Here is a 21,873-nt window from a genome sequence, read left to right on the forward strand (position 1 = left end):
TTACCCATCTCCACCTGGTCTAATTTACCCATCTCCACCTGGTCTAATTTACCTACCTCCACCTGGTCTAATTTACCCTTCTCCATCTGGTCTAATTTACCTACCTCCATCTGGTCTAATTTACCCATCTCCACCTGGTCTAATTTACCTACCTCCACCTGGTCTAATTTACCTACCTCCACCTGGTCTAATTTACCCTTCTCCATCTGGTCTAATTTACCCTTCTCCATCTGGTCTAATTTACCCTTCTCCATCTGGTCTAATTTACCCTTCTCCATCTGGTCTAATTTACCTACCTCCATCTGGTCTAATTTACCTACCTCCACCTGGTCTAATTTACCTACCTCCACCTGGTCTAATTTACCTACCTCCACCTGGTCTAATTTAGCTACCTCCACCTGGTCTAATTTACCCTTCTCCACCTGGTCTAATTTACCCATCTCCATCTGGTCTAATTTACCTACCTCCATCTGGTCTAATTTATCCTTCTCCATCTGGTCTAATTTACCCATCTCCATCTGGTCTAATTTATCCTTCTCCATCTGGTCTAATTTACCCTTCTCCATCTGGTCTAATTTACCTACCTCCATCTGGTCTAATTTACCTACCTCCATCTGGTCTAATTTACCCATCTCCATCTGGTCTAATTTATCCTTCTCCATCTGGTCTAATTTACCCATCTCCATCTGGTCTAATTTATCCTTCTCCATCTGGTCTAATTTACCCATCTCCATCTGGTCTAATTTACCCATCTCCATCTGGTCTAATTTACCCACCTCCATCTGGTCTAATTTACCCATCTCCATCTGGTCTAATTTACCCACCTCCATCTGGTCTAATTTACCCATCTCCATCTGGTCTAATTTACCCATCTCCATCTGGTCTAATTTACCTACCTCCATCTGGTCTAATTTACCCATCTCCATCTGGTCTAATTTATCCTTCTCCATCTGGTCTAATTTACCCATCTCCATCTGGTCTAATTTACCCATCTCCATCTGGTCTAATTTACCCATCTCCATCTGGTCTAATTTACCCTCCTCCATCTGGTCTAATTTACCTACCTCCACCTGGTCTAATTTACCCTACTCCATCTGGTCTAATTTACCTACCTCCATCTGGTCTAATTTACCTACCTCCATCTGGTCTAATTTACCTACCTCCATCTGGTCTAATTTACCTACCTCCACCTGGTCTAATTTACCTACCTCCACCTGGTCTAATTTACCTACCTCCACCTGGTCTAATTTACCCATCTCCACCTGGTCTAATTTACCCATCTCCACCTGGTCTAATTTACCTACCTCCATCTGGTCTAATTTACCTACCTCCATCTGGTCTAATTTACCCAACTCCACCTGGTCTAATTTACCCATCTCCACCTGGTCTAATTTACCTACCTCCACCTGGTCTAATTTACCCTTCTCCACCTGGTCTAATTTACCCTACTCCATCTGGTCTAATTTACCTACCTCCATATGGTCTAATTTACCTACCTCCATCTGGTCTAATTTACCTACCTCCACCTGGTCTAATTTACCTACCTCCACCTGGTCTAATTTACCTACCTCCACCTGGTCTAATTTACCTACCTCCACCTGGTCTAATTTACCCATCTCCACCTGGTCTAATTTACCCATCTCCATCTGGTCTAATTTACCTACCTCCACCTGGTCTAATTTACCCTTCTCCACCTGGTCTAATTTACCCATCTCCATCTGGTCTAATTTACCTACCTCCATCTGGTCTAATTGACCCATCTCCATCTGGTCTAATTTACCCACCTCCACCTGGTCTAATTTACCTACCTCCATCTGGTCTAATTTACCCATCTCCATCTGGTCTAATTTACCCATCTCCATCTGGTCTAATTTACCCTCCTCCATCTGGTCTAATTTACCCATCTCCATCTGGTCTAATTTACCCATCTCCATCTGGTCTAATTTATCCTTCTCCATCTGGTCTAATTTACCCATCTCCATCTGGTCTAATTTACCTACCTCCATCTGGTCTAATTTACCCATCTCCATCTGGTCTAATTTATCCTTCTCCATCTGGTCTAATTTACCCATCTCCATCTGGTCTAATTTATCCTTCTCCATCTGGTCTAATTTACCCATCTCCATCTGGTCTAATTTATCCTTCTCCATCTGGTCTAATTTACCCTTCTCCATCTGGTCTAATTTACCTACCTCCATCTGGTCTAATTTACCTACCTCCATCTGGTCTAATTTACCCATCTCCATCTGGTCTAATTTACCTACCTCCATCTGGTCTAATTTACCCATCTCCATCTGGTCTAATTTACCTACCTCCACCTGGTCTAATTTACCCATCTCCACCTGGTCTAATTTACCTACCTCCACCTGGTCTAATTTACCTACCTCCACCTGGTCTAATTTACCCTTCTCCATCTGGTCTAATTTACCCTTCTCCATCTGGTCTAATTTACCCTTCTCCATCTGGTCTAATTTAACTATCTCCATCTGGTCTAATTTACCTACCTCCATCTGGTCTAATTTACCTACCTCCATCTGGTCTAATTTACCTACCTCCATCTGGTCTAATTTACCTACCTCCATCTGGTCTAATTTACCTACCTCCACCTGGTCTAATTTACCTACCTCCACCTGGTCTAATTTACCTACCTCCACCTGGTCTAATTTACCCTCCTCCATCTGGTCTAATTTACCTACCTCCATCTGGTCTAATTTACCTACCTCCACCTGGTCTAATTTACCCATCTCTGTCTGGCCTTCAGAGGTCATCTTATTTTTTAATTGTAAAGATGTTTTTTTTTATGCAGCTGCAGAGTTTTAAAACAGCCTATCACTCAAATACCGCTGCTTTAAGTCAGTGCACACGCAAGCACTCAGTCTTTTCTCTCCTCCAACTCCATTCAAATTGCATCCAAAATGCTGTAGATAATCCTGTTCTAGATTGATATATATATAGACTTATATATACAGTGCATTCGGAAAGTATTCCGACCCCTTGACTTTTTTACAGGCATATTCTAAAATTGATTACATTTAAAAACTGTCCTCATCAATCTACCCACAATACCCCATAATGGCAAAGCAAAATCAGGTTTTTAGAAATGTTAGCAAATGTATTAAAAATAAAAAACAGAAATACCTTATTCACATAAGTATTCAGACCCTTTGCTATGAGACTCGAAATTGAGCTCAGGTGCCTCCTGTTTCCATTGATCATCCTTCAGATGTTTCTAGAACTTGATTGGAATCCACCTGTGGTAAATTGAATTGATTGGCCATGATTTGGAAATGCATATACACCTGTCTATATAAGGTCCCACAGTTCACATTGTTCAGTTCACAAAAATCCATGCCACGAGGTCGCAGAAATTGTTCGTAGAGGTCAAAGACAGGATTGTGTTGAGGCACAGATCTGGGGAAGGGTACCAAAACATTTCTGCAGCATTATAGGTCCCCTAGAACACAGTGGCCTCCATCATTCTTAAATGGAAGGAGATTGGAACTACCAAGACTCTTCCTAGAGCTGGCTGCCTGGTCAAACTGATCAATTGGGGGAGAAGGGCCTTGGTCAGGGAAGGACAACCATCTCTGCAGCACTCCACCAAATCAGGCCTTTATGGTAGTGTGGCCAGACGGAAGACACTCCTCAGGAAAAGGCATCTAAAGGACTCAGACCATGAGAAACAAGATTCTCTGATCTGATGAAACCAAGATTGAACTCTTTGGCCTGAATGCCAAGTGTGACGTCTGGAGGAAACTTTGCACCATCCCTACGGTGAAGCATGGTGGTGGCAGCATCATGCTGTGGGGATGTTTTACAGTGGCAGTGACTGGGAGACTTGTCAGGGTCGAGGGAAAGATGAACGGAGCAAAGAACAGAGAGATCCTTGATGAAAACCTGCTCCAGAGCGCTCAGGACCTCAGACTGGGGTGAAGGTTCACCTTCCAACAGGACAATGACCCTAAGCACACAGCCAAGACAACGCAGGAGTGGCTTCGGGACAAGTCTCTGAATGTCCTTGAGTGGCCCAGCCAGAGCCCGGACTTGAACCCGATCAAACATCACTGGAGAGATCTCAAAATAGCTGGTTAGCAACGCTCCCCATCCAACCTGATAGAGCTTGAGAGGATCTGCAGAAAAGAATGGGGGGGGAACTCCCCAAATACAGGTGTGCCAAGCTTGTAGCGTCACACCCAAGAGACTCGAGGCTGTAATCGCTGGCTAAGGATGAAGCAACAACAGAGAGAGAAAGAGGAGGTTGGCTAAAACCATTAGGGGAAATATTATGAAAGGTATGCTTATATATGCGTCAGCTTATTAATTATGCAAATAGGCCCTATTCCATTTCAAAATGAAGATCTAATTCGCGAGCCTATACTTGTAACTTTATAGGCTGCATGTGCTGCGCCAGAATGGCATGTTTTCTCCCTGCTTTATCATGGTTTGAACGATGTGCGTTACTCCGGTCCAGATCACAGTGTAAGACAATGCAGTTCAGTAGTAATACAGTTCACACTCAAAAAGATTAGCTTGTTTCGTTTATTTACCCAAGAGTGCATATAACTAGCTACATTTATGGGCTTTTGTTGTGCATAATGTGCAGTGGCCTATATCATATATATCAGATAACAATCATTTGGGCATGGGCTCGATGAATGTCTTCAATGTAGGACTCATAAAATGTATTTAATGTATGGTTCAGGCTCAGGTAGCCTCAGGCTTGAATATTCGATCAAAGCTCTAATCAAATCCAGACATAGGCCTACTTATGCTTTATAATGCGTTTGAATGACACGTCCGGTTTTAGTGGGAAATACTGGGTTACCTAGTAGAAAAGCCATTTATTCTCAGGATGGAACATCTGTAAAATACCAGGGAAATATTCAGCCCTAGTCTGCATGCATAGCCTACATGTTTTTATGTAGAACAAATGGAGTAGCTGTTTGCCGTGGAGGTTTCCGCTCCCTTCCTGGCATGTGTAAAACAGGTTTCCACAGGTTGATGCTGCTGTTGTATGATGAGTCCCATCCATCCTCCTGCAGGCATTTATCCAGGAATGTCTCCGTGGCTATTGAGCGGTCCTACCTGGATCCAATAAAATGTAGTCTTGTAGGCATGCCAATTCTAGATGTTTTTCTGTTTGGTTTCTGGAGGAGAATCAACTCCACCTATTTGTAAACAATAGTTTTTTCATTGAAATTAAAATACATACTGTTGAGTACATTCTACTCCATTTTAGTTCAAAACATTTGGCATATTTCATATATTGATACAGATCTGCTCCCCTTTATATCAAGTCTCTAAGCATCATTGCTGGTTGTGGTATTGGGTTCCTCAATACAGAACAATGGGATGAAAACATTAAACAGTTTATCTTCTGAGATATTAAGGTATGCAGTGCCCTGCAGGCAGAATACGTGTGTGTTAGCACCATGTGATGATGGGAACCAGATGTCTGTCTGACCTGAATAACTTCACTGTACTGAATCTGACCAAGAACCTTCCAACATATTTCTAACCATTCTGGTCGGGGTGTACGGCCGTGGCATCTGCTTCAGAAACCTTTTTTTTTTTCTTTTTCTTAGTGCATTACTTTTGACCAGGACCCATAGGGACTCACATAGGGCTCTGGTCAAAAGTAGTGCACTATATAGGGAATAGGGTGCCATTTGGGACGGAACCTTTGTCTTAGTGATAATGTCACGTCACAGTGTATGACATTTTGCAGTAGAATTGGCCACACAAATCTGTAATCGTTATATATTTTTAAATGGTCTGTGTAGACTGACCCAAGTACACAGTATGTTTAGATTACACACAGTAGCACTGCTCTCAGCAAAGAATCTGTTTTTATTCTTCCTGCCAGGTTGCATTCTTTTCAGATTTTCCTCCTCTCCTTAGGGATGCTGATATCATCACTGCGAAGACAAATGTTTGCTCAGCCAGTTGCAAACAAAATGGGTGTGTGATGTCCAGAGCCTTATCATAGGATGCTGCTTTGTGTTTAATTTGACATCCGTTTGCAGTAGTCACTTGTCTTTCTTCATTCTTTTCAATGAGAATGACATTCTTGACTTATACCAGTAAATGACCGGAATGTTCGTATCTTTCAAAGATCTTATGTAAAGACATCTATCTAGTGGCCCTTTTGGATACTTCAGATTATCACAGGTGTCTGTAGTCATCTCTGGCCCTCTCGGGTCTTACCACATGTAAAATATATAAAATAATTAAGTAAGATTTTAAAATAAAAAAATAGAATGCAAAACTGTAAAACATTATCCTAAATATAAACCATCAACTTAGTGTACCATTGGTGTTTTATATGAGGGTTTCAGCATGAAATATCCTTTGTAAAATGTTTTACACTTGTATTTATTTTACTATGTTAATATGTATTTGTTGTCAATGTTTTGGGGTCAAACTGGTGGCAGTTGTGAAAAAAGTCATTATTGGAAGAGTTGCAGAGCTAATTGAAAATAATGCTGTTGTTGATTAGATGCTTTTTTCCATTAATGAGGCTATTTTCTCTTGAACCATATGGTCTATCTACTAGAAGCTCATGGACAATATGGACACATATATAACAAATGAATACTATCTACATTTTGTTATTCAAGTATACATTACTAAAGTCATGATTTTAATTACTGAAGAGTCCAGTAACTTTGCAACCCTTTGTCCAGTACACAGCCACTCAACAGTTTCCTGGGAAAGACAGCTTTACTGTTTATATAATTGACAATTTGAGAATATTGTTCTATTTGTTTCCACTTGGGAGGGTTGTTTTTTCCCATGATGTCTATTTTGAGAAAATACTGTCATTTGTTTTTGGTTTTGTATTTCTCATATTCTTTTAAGGGGAAAAAATGACATTGGCATGGCGGACTTCCTCTATCATGTATCAACCAGCATTTGTCCCATTGGAGCAGTAAATTAATCTGTAAGCCAATATTTTGTCTTAACATTCATTTGTATTCACATGGTAGTTCATAATCAGTGGCCATGTACCTGATAGATTGTGGAAGTAACACTTGTAAGAGTTTAGTTTAAACATTCTCTCAGACGCAATGGAACGCTCATGCATCAACATCATAGTGCCCGTCGCTTATCACCCCATCACTTAAACGACTGGAACTTGTGTCTGTATACAATCTACTCTCCCATTCCATATGGTCTCATTCTCTTATCTTGCCTGATCCTGGATCTGTATGTGCTTCAGCAAACACAGTATTTTTTTAGTTGGGGGATAACGGTTACAATATTTAAATTCATATACTTTCATATCACATTTTATATTTATTATGTCACACATACTACTTTTGTACCTGTGGGCTGCCACTCAGAAGAAAATAAAACATTAAAAAAGGTACATATCTACAAATCATACTACAGAGTTTAAGTAATAATAAATTCAGTATGTACAGGAAAAGAAAAACAAAGTGGGCCTCCCACCCAGCCCCCCCTTCTGACGACAGTTGTCATTCCAATCCCTCCATTGGTCAGATTAGTTGGCTACTGATGGTCTCCCTCTCTGTGTCCTCCCCAGGAAAGCCTCTGGGGGGTCTGCCTATGAGGTTAACAGGCCAGGAATTCAGCTCAGCGCTGCAGGAGTGGGAGCTGGCTGAGGAGCCCGAGGGACATCCTGAAATTACCCAGCCCCTCTACTGCCAGGGAGTCTTTGATGCCATCACTATGGGTAGGGCACGACTGTGCACACAATCATTTGAAATCCCCCCCCAAACACAAGTTATTCATTGGGATATTATAAACTGGGTGGTTTGAGCCCTGAATGCTGATTGGCTGACACATTTTTTGTATTTTTACTGCTCTAATTACATTGGTAACCAGTTTATAATAGCAATAAGGCATCTCAGGGTTTGTGGTATATGGCCAATATACCACAGCTAAGGGCTGTATCCGGGCACTCCGCATTGCATCTTGCGGAAGAACAGCCCTTAGCCGTGGTATATTGGCCATACACCACACCCCCTCCGGCCTTATTGCTTAAATATAATATTTATGTATTCTTGTCTGTCTTTGTGTGTTCAGACCAGAACCACACAGTGCTGGTGTTCCGGGGCAGTGTGTACTGGATGGTGTCGGCTCAGGGGAACGTGAGCGCACCTCTCTCTCTCCAGCAGCGCTGGCGCCACCTCCCACTGGCCATCGAGGCCGCGGCCTTTTCCCCACTGGACAGCAAGTGGTACTTCTTCAAAGGTAAAGTAATCTCCTTAAATTCACTTTAGTCAGTGAATGATTGTGTGAAGTGACCTGGTCCCAGATAATTGTGCTTTAGCCAACTCCCCTGACTATGGTTGGATGACAATGAAATAACACAGCAGAGGACCTGGCTAAAGCACAATCAGGATAAAGTACCTCAGTGAGGAAGTAGTGTTGATTGCGCTGAATTTTCTCTCTCTACCCTCCCTCTGCAGGTAAGCGTATATGGCGTTACTCGGGCAGTGCCCTGGACCCTGGCTTTCCCAGGAGGAGCAGCCAGGCCGGACTCCCCTGCCACCCAGACTGTGCCTTCTACTACGCCCCCCTGGGACACATGGTCCTCTTTAAGGGCCCCCGCTACTCCGTGCTCAACCTGCACACACTGAGGTCCGAGCCCTACTACCCGCGCCGGCTGGCCGACTGGACTGGGGTGCCCCAGGGAACCAACGGTGCGCTGACCCGTCCCGACGGGCGCCTCTATCTCTTTAGGGAGCAGCAGTACTGGAGGTTTGACCCGGTGAAGGTGCGCATGACCAGAGAAGGCCAGTGGGCTCAGGACCTGGATTGGATAGGCTGCAGGAACAGGACTCACCAGGGCAATGACATCCTGTGACAAACGTGGAGCTACAGCTCTCATATCAAAGTTGATATGAGGCCAAAAGCCTGAAACAATAGCCTGGGTACAAGTCTGTTTCTGATAATATTCCAGTCCTTATACTCTGTATAATATGCCAAACAGTTAAGCATGACAAGGAGTGGAAACAGACTGGTACCCAAACTACCAAAACATATAAAAGGCCATTATGTCTGTGCAATCTAAATATGGAAGACTTGGTTGGAGCCGGCCGGGGTCGTTGGCCTGAAACACTGTCATCAGTGCAATCGAACTTGACTTTTTGGTAAGATTCATGACACAATAAAATTGACATTAGTAATGAACATTGTTGAGCATATTAAACCTGGGTCGGGCCAGGCACACTGTAGAGCACTGCTTTTAAAAGGCAATGTTCCCGACATTCGTGAAGATTGCATTCACAGTAAACTCTGCAGATATCATCTCATTAGGAAATTACCTTTAAAGTCAAGCACTCTACAATGTGACTCGGATTGAATCCCTGCCCTGGTGACAAATACAGTGCATTTGGAGAGTATTCGGACGCCTTGAATTTTTTCCACATTTTGTTACGTTACAGCCTTATTTTAAAAAATGTATTCAAATGTTTTTTTCCACCCTGATCAATCTTAAAACAAAACCCCATAATGACAAAGCAAACACAGGTTTTTAGAAAATTCAGCAACTGTATTAAAAACAAAACAGAACATTTACATAAGTATTCAGATCCTTTACTTAGTACTTTGTTGAAGCACATTTGGCAGCAATTACAGCCTTGAGTCTTCTTGGTTATGACGCTACAAGCTTGGCTCACCTGTATTTGGGGAGTTTCCTCCATTCTTCTCTGCACATCCTCTCAAGCTCAGTCAGGTTGGATGGGGAGTGTCGCTGCACAGCTATTTTCTGGTCTCTCCAGAGATGTTCGATCCAGTTTAACTCTGGGCTCTGGCTGGGCCCCTCGAGAACATTCAGAGACTTGTCCAGAAGCCAATCCTGCGTCGTCTTGGCTGTGTGCTTAGGGTCATTGTCCTGTTGGAAGGTTGGAAGAACCGTCGCCCCAGTCTGAGGTCCTGAGCGCTATGGAGCAGCTTTTAATCAAGGATCTCTTTGTATTTACTCCGTTCATCTCTCTCTTGATCCCCTCTCCCGGTCCCTGCCGCTGAAAAACATCCCCACAGCATGCTACCACCACCATGCTTCACAGTAGGGATAGCGCCAGGTTTCCTCCAGACGTGACGTGACGTATGACATTCAGGCAAAACGTTTCACCAGACCAGAGAATCTTGTTTCTCATCATGGTCTGAGAGTCCTTTTAGGTGCCTTTTGGCAAACTCATGTGCCTTTTACTGAGTGTCTTCCCTCTGGCCACTACCATAAAGGCCTGATTTGGTGGAGTGCTGCAGAGATGGCGGTCCTTCTGGAAGGTTCTGCCATCTCCACAGAGAAATTCTGGAGCTTTGTCAAAGTGACCATTGGGTTCTTGGTCACGTCCCTTCTCCCCGATTGTGTCGTTTGGCTGGGGGACCAGCTCTTCCTAGAGTCTTGGTGGTTCCAAACTTCTTCCATTTAAGAACGGAGGCCACTGTGTTCTTGGGCACCTTCATTGCTGCAGAAATGTTTTGGCACCCTTCCTCGGACCTGTGCCTCGACACAATCCTGTCTCAGAGCTCTATGGACAATTCCTTTGACCTCATGGCTTAGTTTTTGCTCTGACATGCACTGTCAACTGTGGGACCTTTTGTATAGTCAGGTGTGTGCCTTTCTTAATCATGTTCAATCAATTGAATTTATCACATTCTAGAAACATCTCAAGGATGATCAATGGAAACAGAATGCCCCCGGAGCTCAATTGAGTATTATTGCAAAAGGGTCTGAGTACTTAGGGGGTCCTTTGCAAACATTTCTAAAAACCCTGTTTTTGCTTTGTCATTATGTGGTATTGTGTGTAGGCTGAGGATTTTTATTGAATCCATTTTAGAACAAGGCTGGAACGTAACAAAATTTGGAAAATGTCAAGGGGTCTGAATACTTTCCAAATGCACTGTACACAGTGGTAAATCAACTCCATAGAAAATGATTTTGTATATTACACTTAAGATTTCTTAAATGTTTCTGCTTTGGTATTACACTTGTACATTTCAGATATTCATCAAGACCATGTGTAATTCACTTTTGAATTATTTGTATAAAATCACATGAGATACAGAACTCCTCTGGAACAATGCTGCCTTCCAGTGGTAAAAGTATTTCTTTGCAGACTTCTACATTTTAAAAGACACTATCTACTCAAACTGACATAATCCAAATGGAATGTTTGCCATCAGTGTTACTGATACTAAACCAAGAATACCCCTAGTTTAGTTCTTCAGTAAAATATACATCAGCAAGATTAGAACCTGTGACCGTCAGTGCCAAAAAGTGTTCAGCGAGTTAGTCATTTATTTTTATCAGTAGATTATAAAGTTGAATTGGGATTTAGCAAGAGCGAACACTTGCATGTGAAAACTTCTACGGGGTGGATTAAATCGGTATCACGGAAGAGCCGCGTTAAAATGTAAAGGTAATTTCCAATTGAGCCAACATATGCAGTCTCCACAAACGCAGGAATATCACCTTTAAACTTCAATTGAGCTACAACATGGAAATTCTGCGATACTCCTGCAATGCAGATTGAATCCAGCCCTAAATCATTACTCCACATGCTTGATAGACCTGCATCACTTGTTTTTGAGCCAACTTCACCAACGGCTTTGAATGGGGAACCCAGCTCATGACAGTCCAGTTTCGAAACAAATGCAAATCACTTTTCACCCAGTGCAAACTCCGCCTACCTGGACCAGCATTAATATTCTCATTACTGACCTTTCATCCAATCAATTCGTCAGGATCAGTTATTTTAATAGTCTACACCAGTCTAAAAATGTGGGCACAATGAGAATGTGGACAAGAGCCATACAGATGTTAGCACCAGGTATAAACAGGCCTCAATAGATGGTACCCAATGCAGTAGTAAAGTTATTGGAGTTGTATTTAAGCATTAAAACCCGAGGGGGTGTGGTATATGGCCAATATACCACCACTAAAGGCTTGTTTGGGCACAACAACACAGAGTGCTAGGACACAGCCTGTAGCATATAAAACAAACCCGAGGTGCCTTATTGCTATTATAAACTGATTACCAACAATTAGAGCAGGAAAGAAATGAATGTTTTGTCATACCCCATGGTATACGGTCTGATATACCACGGCTTTCAGCCAATCAGCATTCAGGGCATGAACCGCCCAGTTTATAAAAATCACTAACATATGTCTTAAGAACAATTTTAAACAAATGACAAGTATTATTCCCAAATTAGTCAGAAGTCAAAAATGTAATTTACAAAATACAATTAATTACTTTAGTGATGCATGATAAAACAGTCATATTTCACAACTCACATGTTTAAATTAAGGGACAGTTTCCCAGACACAGATTACACTTAGCCCTGGACTAAATGGCAACTCTCAATGGAGATTCTCCACTCAACACACTTTTTAGTCCAGGTTTAGGCTAATCTAAGAAACCGGCCTCTAGACGATCAATTTGGTAAACATCGTCTTGTCCTAGGTTATAGACAGCCTTGCAATGTAACAGCCTTCCATGGTAATGTCAGCACACACTTTATACATTATTAACAGAGTATCACCTCAGACAAGGAGTCTCTTAGCTGGCGAGTCCTTTGTTGTATTCCAGTCATCAAGCCATATTTGAACACAGATTACCAAATATGTATCCTAACCCCAGTCCCCGAAAATAAATGAATTATCAGCTCCCATAGTATTCGTCTTATCAAAATATGTCCTTTCAACACAGTGGTTTGGCAAGGTCTACTCAACACAACCTATGGTTTCGTTATAGTATTAGAAGATACTGTTGAAATACAATGTGTTAATCCTAGAAAAATAGGCTAATGACTGTACAATACTAACTTCTGACCCAGGAGTCAAACCTGATAAGACTTGCTTTCTTGGGGTAAGGACTTAGGTCACTCAGTGATATGCTACCACACAGATCAGCTTTCATAGTGCACAGACAACCACATGAACTAACCAACCACACACATTTATCTACCTACCCACTTGCGGCACATTTGTATGCATTTCTACTTCCACTGGTAATAAAATGCATAGTTGCCGAGTAAGACAATAATTGTGTATCTGAAATCCCTGGGCGTAACATCGTTTCATTTACTATAGGCTTTACACCTAGCCTGGCTAGTTTGCGTCCAAAAGGGCACCCTATTCCCCATCTTGGGCACTACTTTTGACTAGAGCCCACCAGCACTACATAGGGAATAGTGTGACATTTTGGACGCAGACCCAGACTGGCACCAGGAAGTCCATCTCTAAGTTACATTATGTTAGATCGTGACAAAATTTCCTACAACTGCCTGCCACACTGCAGAAAGGAATCAGATGAAGAACTCATCTATTGGGTCTGTACTGTGTGTAGGTGACAACAGAGCCTTTGCTGCTGGCGTAGCAAGAGGCCGTGGCCCCACAGGCCCTCTGGAGTAGCTCTGACCCGGCGATGCCCAGCTGATAACACTGCTGTCCCAGGCTGGTGACCCTGCCTTGCACCCGGGGCTGGCAGCTTTGGTAGGGCTGCTCACAACCCATGTCCTGTGGGGGGTGCAAGCATCCAGTAGACAGGCACTCAGCTCCCTCGCTAGGCTCTCCGGGGCAGAGGCCCCCCACAACGGCTAGCCTCTCTCGTGCTCCGCCTCCCACAGGCTCTTCCTCCTCCAGCAGCAGGTGGGAGGTTGACAGGGAGGGCCGCACTTGGGAGGTGGATCATGAGAGAGGGAAGGAGTCGTGGGGGTGGTTGACGGATAGCGTGGAGGGGCTGCTGCACTGGGACGAGTAGCAGGAGCTGCCTGGAGGGGTGCTGCAGTGGCTGTCTGAGCCAATGTCACACCGCAGACCCCCAGGTAAGGCAGGCACCTAGCCTAGCCAGGCATGGGTCGGTGCACAGCCAGTTCCCCGGCTGGGTCACCTGGCTGCAGGACTACAGGGTGTGGGCTGCTGGGGGCAGTACAGACAACGCTCCTCAGTAGCCCTCTGGGCGAGACGTGGGGCAGGTCAGAGGGAAGGCACGGGTCAGGGGTCGCTGAGGCTTTCACCTGGGGGACAGAGACTAACAGTCTTAACTTTCTCTGGAAGATTTGAGGTGAAAATAATGGACGGTTCAACGATCATGGAGGGAGCCTACAGAGACAGGAAAAACAACAAACCTAAGTTCCAATTAAAGATGCACTATGCAGAAATGGCTCTGCCATTTCCTGAGTGCTAAAATTCGAATAGTTCACCTAATTTCAATTTCTGTGACAAAACAAGCCAGTATAGTGTAGAGAGTCATTGTACCATCTATAGCGCTGTGAAATATATTTTCCATAATGAAAAATATTGTATTTTTCAGCTGGTGTACAAAACCGAAAGAGGCAAAAATGTAACTTAAGCACGGGAAGCATAGAAATAGCGCACATAGAACAGACCTACCGCTTCTTAGACTTCTTTTCAATGCGAATGAAATATCTATAACTCACATTTCTTTGTGACTTTAAATCAGGTCGCCCAAAACGTTACATATTGCAGCTTTAAGATTGACGACCAAATCTTAGCTTATATCGAGCCCATTGGGACGATTCATGCCTCTCAAAGTTACTATGCATTTATACAGTGGTGCAATGGGGAAAGTATGTTTCAATGTTAACCATTTGTTGCTTGGCCTTCCTGAACACAGCCTTGGCTGTTCTCCTTTTATTGGCCAACATGTCGTGACGGAAAGGTAAATGAGAATGTTTGGTACTGTATAAAACCTGTGGATGCCTGGATGCCATCGTTCTCTGTGGGAATGTGTGCATTTATAGCGGAGTAAAGGAAACCAGTGCAGTGATATACAGTGAGCTACAAAAGTATTGGGACAGTGACACATCTTGTGTTGTTTTTAAATGATACAATAACTATGATGCAGACTGTCAGCTTTAATTTTTAGGTTATTTCATCCTTGTCGGGCAAACCATTTAGAAATTATAGCACTTTTTGTACATCGTCCCCACATTTTAGGGAACCAAAAGTATTGGGACAAATTCACTTCTGTGTATTAAAAAGTAGCCAAATGTTTTGTATTTGGGCCCATATTCCTAGCATGCCATTACTACATCAAACCTGTGACTCTACCAACCTGTTGGATACATTTGCTGTTTGTTTTTATGATTAATATTGATTATTGCCCAAATCAGTTTGTGATTCATGCCTGTATTTGAATCTGCTGATTGACAATTAGTTAATAAATAGTATGGTCCATATTGAGGGTTCCCAGGTAGGGTATTTAAGACTTGTAATTTGTCTAGGTCAGGGAAGGGACAGGCGTTGGGTTGTTTGAGCTCAACTTTTTACATTTGGTTTATTGTCAGTTTATGTTCCTGTTTGTTACTTTCTTTTGTAAATAATTGTTATGTTTTTGCCATGCTTATTATCTCCACATTTGCTAATAAAAGCATCACTACGGGCAACAAAAGTAAATAACTGCTGTGTTGACTCCTCACTGTTAAATCCTACCGCATGGTCAACCTCAGTCTAACTTTCTCACTTGTGGAGGCCAGGTCATCTGATGCAGCACTCCATCACTCTCCTTCTTGGCCAAATTGCCCTTACACATCTTGGAGGTCTGTTGGGTCATTGTCCTGTTGAAAAACAAAATGATAGTCCCATTAAGCGCAAATCAGATAAGATGGCATATCACAGCAGAATGCTGTTAAGTGTGCCTTGAATTCTAAATCAATCACTGACAGTGTCACCAGCAAAGCACCCACACACCATCTCCTCCATGATTCACGGTGGGAACCACACATTAGGCGATCATCCGCTCACCTACTCTCTCACCTAGTCTTCTTATTGGAGTCCTTCAGTAGTGGTTTGCAGCCATTAAACCATGAATGCCTGATACACGCAGTCTCCTCTGAACAAATGTCTGTTACTTGAACTCTGAAGCATTTGTTTGGGCTGCAATTTCTGAGGCAGGTAACTCTCATGAACTTATCCTCTGCAACAGAGGTAACTCTGGGTCTTCCTTTCCTGTGGCAGTCCTCATGGGAGCCAGTTTCATCATAGTGTTAGACTGTTTTTGCAACTGCACTTGAAGAACCTTTCAAAGTTCTTGAAATTCACAGATGAATTGGCTCAAACGCATTAAGGAAAGAAATTCCACACCTGTTAATTGAAATGCATTATTCCAGGTGACTACCTCATTAAGCTGGTTGAGAGAATGCCAAGAGTGTGCAAAGCTGTCATCAAGGCTACTTTGAAGAATCTCAAATATATTTAGATTTGTTTAATACTTTTTTGGGTTACTACATGATTCTGTGTGTCATTTCATCATTTTGATGTGTTCACAATTATTCTACAATGTAGAAAATAGTTTTTAAAAAACAAAGAAAAACTATTGAATGAGAAGGTGTCCAAACTAATGACTGGTACTTTAAGTGAATTTGTCCCAAAACTTTTGTTCTCCTAAAATGGGGGGTCATGTACAAGAAGTGTACTCAACCTTAAGCTGACAGTTTGCACTTTAACCTCGTGGTCATTGTATCATTTCAAATCCGAAGTGCTGGAGTACAGAGCCAAAACAAAAAAGGTGTCACTGTCCCGATACTTTCGGAGCTCACTGTATCTCTGTGCTGCACACTGCATTTACATTTTCCTGCTACTACTCTTGATCCTGATGGTTTTACAAGACAATTTGCCTGAATACAGAACAGTAGTCTCACGGTAGCTAAAAGATAATCATAGAGTAACTTCATCCAGCTCTACGTGTTTTCCAGAGGAGGCTGGTGGGAGGCGCTATGGCTGGAATGGAATAAACGGAACAGAGTCAAACACATTGCTTCCATTTGTTGGATGCGTTTGGTACATTCCATTCCAGCCATTACAATGACTCCGTCCTCACAGGTCGCAGTTGTAAATGAGAACTTGTTCAACTGGCCTACCTGGTTAAATAAAGGTGAAATAAATCAAATAAAATAGCTCCTTCCACCAGCCGCCTCTGGTGTTTTCACAGCAATTGAGGATTGCTTCCAATAGCTCCTCAGGGGGCAGAAACCTGTTTTTACATAGCAGCTAAACATTTACCACAAATCTAAAACATGTTTCAATCTTGAGAAGAATAATTTAAATGTAGGGAGAGAAATGCAAGAAATAAGCAGAAATGCTTATTTCATCTATATATTACTATCTCTGACCACAGAGCCACATAGGAGTCTGAATAAAAGTACAGAGGTGAAATATAGCAAATAGTGTCATGTAAATTAAATGACCTGGAAGCTCATCTTGTTGCCGTCCAGGTCTTCGGCCTGCCAGTGCGTGCACGGATTGGGCAGGAGCACAAGCTGACCCATCTCCTCCACCCTGAAATGCAGCACTGCTGAGTTGCCAGCTGTAGACACCGCCCAGGCTCCGTGTAGAGCGTGAACCAACAGAACCCCGGCTTCTGCTCCTCTGCCGGCCTTTGCAGCACCGCCTCGTATAGCCGCACCGTGTCGTCAAAGTTATCGTAGCCGCTGTAGAGTGTCACCTGCAGCATCTCCTCGCCGCAGTGCACTGGGCGCAACCCCCACACGGGCATCCCGTGCCCAGGCTGTAGAATTCTCAGTTGGGCCGAGCGGGGCGTTATTTTCTACTTCATGGCATGAGGAGTGACGGCTCATAAACTGAAGAGATAAGATACGATACGATTGGCTTCTTTCACACCTTCCAATCCAGAACCAAACATATTTAAGTTAAACACACATGGGGACTACATTAACATAATGTGATGGGTATTCTATTCTCTATTCTCTAGAAAATTGTGAAGGAATTACATTAGGAAACAAGAACCTCAACCTACAGCAGTCAAATTATTTGTCATAAATAAAAGCAAGTACCAACAGCTTGATAAAAATGGAAAAACACATGAAAGCTTAAATACAATATTAGTGGGAATATGTCCATGATAAAAATAAAAGGAAATATAATTGGATAAATTGGAAAAAAGATTAGTTGAGATACAGCCATTACACACGGCTGAAGCGCGTAAAAGTAGCCTGTCCTCAGATGCAACACTCACTACTGAGTTCCAAACTGCCTCTGGAAGCAACGTCAGCACAATAACTGTTTGTCGGGAGCTTCATGAAATGGGTTTCCATGGCCAAGCAGCCGCACACCATCCTAAAATCACCATGCGCAATGCCAAGCGTCAGCTGGAGTGGTGTAAAGCTCACCGCTATTGGACTCTGGAGCAGTGGAAACTCGTTCTCTAGAGTAATGAACCACGCTTCACCATCTGGCAGTCTGCAATGTTCCAATATCTAGTGGAAAGCCTGTTATAGCAACAAAAGGGGGACCAACTCCATATTAATGCCCATGATTTTGGAATGAGATGTTCGATGAGCAGGTGTCCACACACTTTTAGTCATGTAGTGTATCAGAGGTAGAATCATATAAACTCATTATAGTTCTGTGGGTAGAATGACCCTTAGAAGGTTGGTATACAATGCATTCTGGAAAGTATTCAGACCCCTTTACTTTTTCCACATTTTGTTAGGTTACAGCCTTTTTCTAAATAAATAAATATATATTTTTATTTTATTTTATTGTATCCACTCAATCTAAACACAATACCCCATAATGACAAACATTTTTTTAATATATACATTTTTTTAAACGTATCAAAATAAATAAACAATATCAAATGTACATACTTTGTTCAAGCACCTTTGGCAGTGATTACAGCCTCGAGTCTTCTTGGGTATGATGCTACAAGTTTGGCACACCTGTATTTGGGGAGTTTCTGCCATTCTTCTCTGCTGATCTCAAGCTCTGTCAGGTTGGATGGGGAGCGTAGCTGCACAGCTATTTTCAGGTCTCTCCAGAAATGTTTGATCGGGTGCAAGACCGGGCTCTGGCTGGGCCACGAGGACATTCAGAGACTTGTCCCAAAGCCACTCCTGCATCGTCATGGCTGTGTGCTTACGGTCGTTGTCCTGTTGGAAGGTGAACTTTTGCCCCAATCTGAGATCCTGAGAACTCTGGAGCAGGTTTTCATCAAGGATCTTTGCTCCGTTCATCTTTCCCTCAACCCCGACTAGTCTCCCAGTCCCTGCAGCTGAAAAACATCCCCACAGCAGGATGCTGCCACCATGCTTCACTGTAGGAATGGTGCCAGGTTTCCTCCAGATGTGCCGCCTGGCATTCAGTTCAATCTTGGTTTCATCAGACCAGATAATCTTGTTTCTCATGGTATGGGTCCTTTTAGGTGCCTTTTGGCAAACTCCAAGCATTTTACTGAGGAGTGGCTTCCGTCTGCCCACTCTACCATAAAAGGCCTGATTGGTGGAGAGCTGCAGAGATGGGAGAACCTTCCACAAAGACAACCATCTCCACAAAAGAACTCTGGGTCTCTGTCAGAGTGGTCATCGAGTTCTTGGTCACCTCCCTGACCTTCTCTCCCAAAATAAGGTGAAATAAATAAAAAAAATAAAAAATAAGTTTGAAATGGGAAAATAATATACCCGTGGAAAAACCTACTAACTAGCTCCCCAATACCGTCTTGTTTGTATATACTTAATGTATTACATGAATGGTCATTACAATTCTTCCCGAAAGTATATTTAAATCGTGTTTTAATGCGATTTTTCCCACCCTACTCCCTATATTCAATTTCAAAATGTGGCTCTGTGGAGCTTTACTTCCGGGCTATTATAACGTATCTGGCCGTTCCTTCTCTGTATGTTCCTTGGCTAGCAGTGCCATCTAGTAGTGGAAACGTGCATTTTACTTACTATGACAACGGTTGTGGCGGGTTAGAAAACGCCTAACTGGTAGCTCGCGAACGTTAATGAGTTAACCAGCAACAATCAAGCCAACAGTTTTTTTTTGTTAACGTTAGCTAGCTACGGTTAGTGAACCACATTATAATATGCTAGCGTGCCATTTTACTTGTAAACTGACCTAATGAGATTACTCAGACGTGTAAAATGTAGTTACCTAACTAATTTAGACCAGGAACGGGACCATTCAATTCCCATTGCCTGTGGGCTGTTGCATGCAAAACTGTTCGGCAAGCACTAGTTAGCTAGCGATTCCCAACCGCTTACATTTTTTTGAGACTCGTTTTAAAATTAACGTTAACCAGTCACAATTTCTGCAAAGTTGATAGAAAACACTGAAGTAGATCGAGCCGGGGGTACTTAAACTGCACACAGCGAAAATATTCATGACTCACATATTGCCAGTAACATTAACACTTGGAGACAAGATACTAGCTCGCTACTGTAGTAAATTCGTTAGCTTTTAAGAAACTTACTCGGCAGTCTCAGCTCCTAGAATTCACATTTTCATCAACTGTTCGAGAATGCCACCGGACTTGAGTCCAATGGCGAAAAGCACGTTTTTATAGTGGCCCTAGCTTAGGCAAGGCGGTCCAAACACTTAAAAGACACACCCTATCCCCTCAGCCCTCAAATTAAGTGGACACGTCTGATGACGAGTATGCACTTGCAGGACAATGGGCGAGGGAGGCAGAATTATTTTAAATGGACCACCCGTGGGCCGGAAATGTGTCACTCATTCATCCCGCGACGATTGTGTTTTCAATCAACGGTAACTTTTTTTTATTTAACTAGGTAAGTCAGTTCTTAAATTAAACATTCTTATTTTGGACTCAATCACGGCCTACCAAAATACATCTTGCGTTGCCGGGGCTGGGATTAAATTTAAAAAACAAATATAGGACAAAACACATCACAACAAGAGAGACAACACTTAGTAAAGAGAGAGCTAAGGCAACATAACGTGGTACAAACAGTATTGGCAAAAGTCAACAGCACAAAGGCCAAGAAGGTAGAGACAACAATACATCATACAAAGCAGCCACAACTGTCGGTAAAAGTAAGTCTTTGAATGAACAGTGAGATAAACTGTCCAGTTTGAGTGTTTGTTACAGCTCGTTCCAGTCGCTAGCTGCAGCGAACTGAAAAGAGGAGCTTGTGTGCTGTAGATGCCCAACAGTCAATTATGATTCTGTCTACTTATATTAAATATATAATTATTAATATACGCCTACTGTATGATAGCTAGCATATTAATTAGCTAGCTAACTAACTTCTGAGGAAGGAACGTTTCATTTCTACAATTACCAAAAGATAAAACACATTTACTTTTTACGAGACGTGTTTGTACCGTCATGTGCATGAGTAGCACAATTTCTCATTTATTTGCACTCGTTTTTACTTACGCTTGTATGTTGACTATTCCATTGATGTTGTTTTTCAGGCCCCGGAGTGATCATAGTGTAACGACCCTGTGGGTTTAGAAGCGTGGTTATCGACTCTGCCGCGTGAGTATGCTTTTGCGGCAGTCGATTGCGTTCTAGAAGGTCGATGGTTTGAGACCTGCCACCTGCCTGTTTCATAACAGTACTTATACAAAGCCGACTAAAAGCGAGGACTGAGTACCTGAAGTTGCAAACTTCCCTTACTTGGCTAATCATTTGGCCCACCCTCCAATATGGCGACGGGTAAGTGGACGAGGGTGTCTTTAATGTGTTTGGACCGGATCCAATAATTGGCACAGTTCAGTCAGTCTGTTAGCGAAGTCTGTTTTTTTCATGAACATCCTTCTAGTTGGGACACTGACGTCATCAGCTGCACTGGTACGGTTAAGACATGCTTTATGAGGGAGTAGGATGTCAGATTTGGGGAGGCTGTAAAAAAAATGTTACGGATAAGTAGAAGAGTCGTGTCTACTCAAACACATGAATAAAGACGTGCAGGAGACATGAGAAAGGGTTGTCTGCTCAAACTAAATGAGTAAATGGCAGTCGTCTCCCCGTCATGATGGTGGTTAGTGTTGGACTAGTAACTGAAAGGTTGCTAGATCGACATTGAAAATACGAATTTGTTCTAGTTAAAGGTAAAAAGAAGAAAAAAACAAGTCCAGACAGGGTAACTACACTGAGGGGC

The 21,873-nt window shown here is 42.7% G+C and overlaps 1 protein-coding gene and 2 long non-coding RNA genes across 4 annotated transcripts in view; 1 reads left to right on the plus strand and 2 right to left on the minus strand.

Annotated features, from left to right (window-relative positions):
- Positions 1 to 11,543, plus strand: part of mmp28 (matrix metallopeptidase 28) — a 38,784-nt gene extending 27,241 nt beyond the window's left edge. The window contains exons 6-8 of the mRNA XM_035791485.2: positions 7,550 to 7,699; positions 8,053 to 8,220; positions 8,439 to 11,543. Coding sequence (XP_035647378.1) covers positions 7,550 to 7,699; positions 8,053 to 8,220; positions 8,439 to 8,836 — 716 coding nt within the window. The 3' untranslated portion in view covers positions 8,837 to 11,543. The remainder of the gene's footprint in view (positions 1 to 7,549; positions 7,700 to 8,052; positions 8,221 to 8,438) is intronic.
- On the minus strand, positions 255 to 1,823 carry LOC127908596 (uncharacterized). The gene is made up of 3 exons (XR_008067653.1): positions 1,623 to 1,823; positions 1,181 to 1,358; positions 255 to 364 (listed from the first exon to the last, which is right to left on the minus strand). It is a non-coding gene; the product is annotated as an uncharacterized LOC127908596 (long non-coding RNA).
- Positions 11,544 to 13,862: 2,319 nt separating the features above from the next.
- LOC118397067 (uncharacterized) lies at positions 13,863 to 20,776 on the minus strand. 2 transcript variants are annotated; one of them, XR_008067652.1, is made up of 5 exons: positions 18,613 to 19,358; positions 18,133 to 18,231; positions 17,191 to 17,583; positions 15,449 to 15,561; positions 13,863 to 14,083 (listed from the first exon to the last, which is right to left on the minus strand). It is a non-coding gene; the product is annotated as an uncharacterized LOC118397067 (long non-coding RNA). The 2 variants fall into 2 exon arrangements; XR_008067651.1 differs by lacking the exons at positions 18,133 to 18,231; positions 18,613 to 19,358 and adding an exon at positions 20,217 to 20,776.
- Positions 20,777 to 21,873: the final 1,097 nt, after the last annotated feature.

Source organism: Oncorhynchus keta, chromosome 18, assembly GCF_023373465.1.
Source record: "Oncorhynchus keta strain PuntledgeMale-10-30-2019 chromosome 18, Oket_V2, whole genome shotgun sequence".
Lineage (NCBI taxonomy): Eukaryota > Metazoa > Chordata > Actinopteri > Salmoniformes > Salmonidae > Oncorhynchus > Oncorhynchus keta.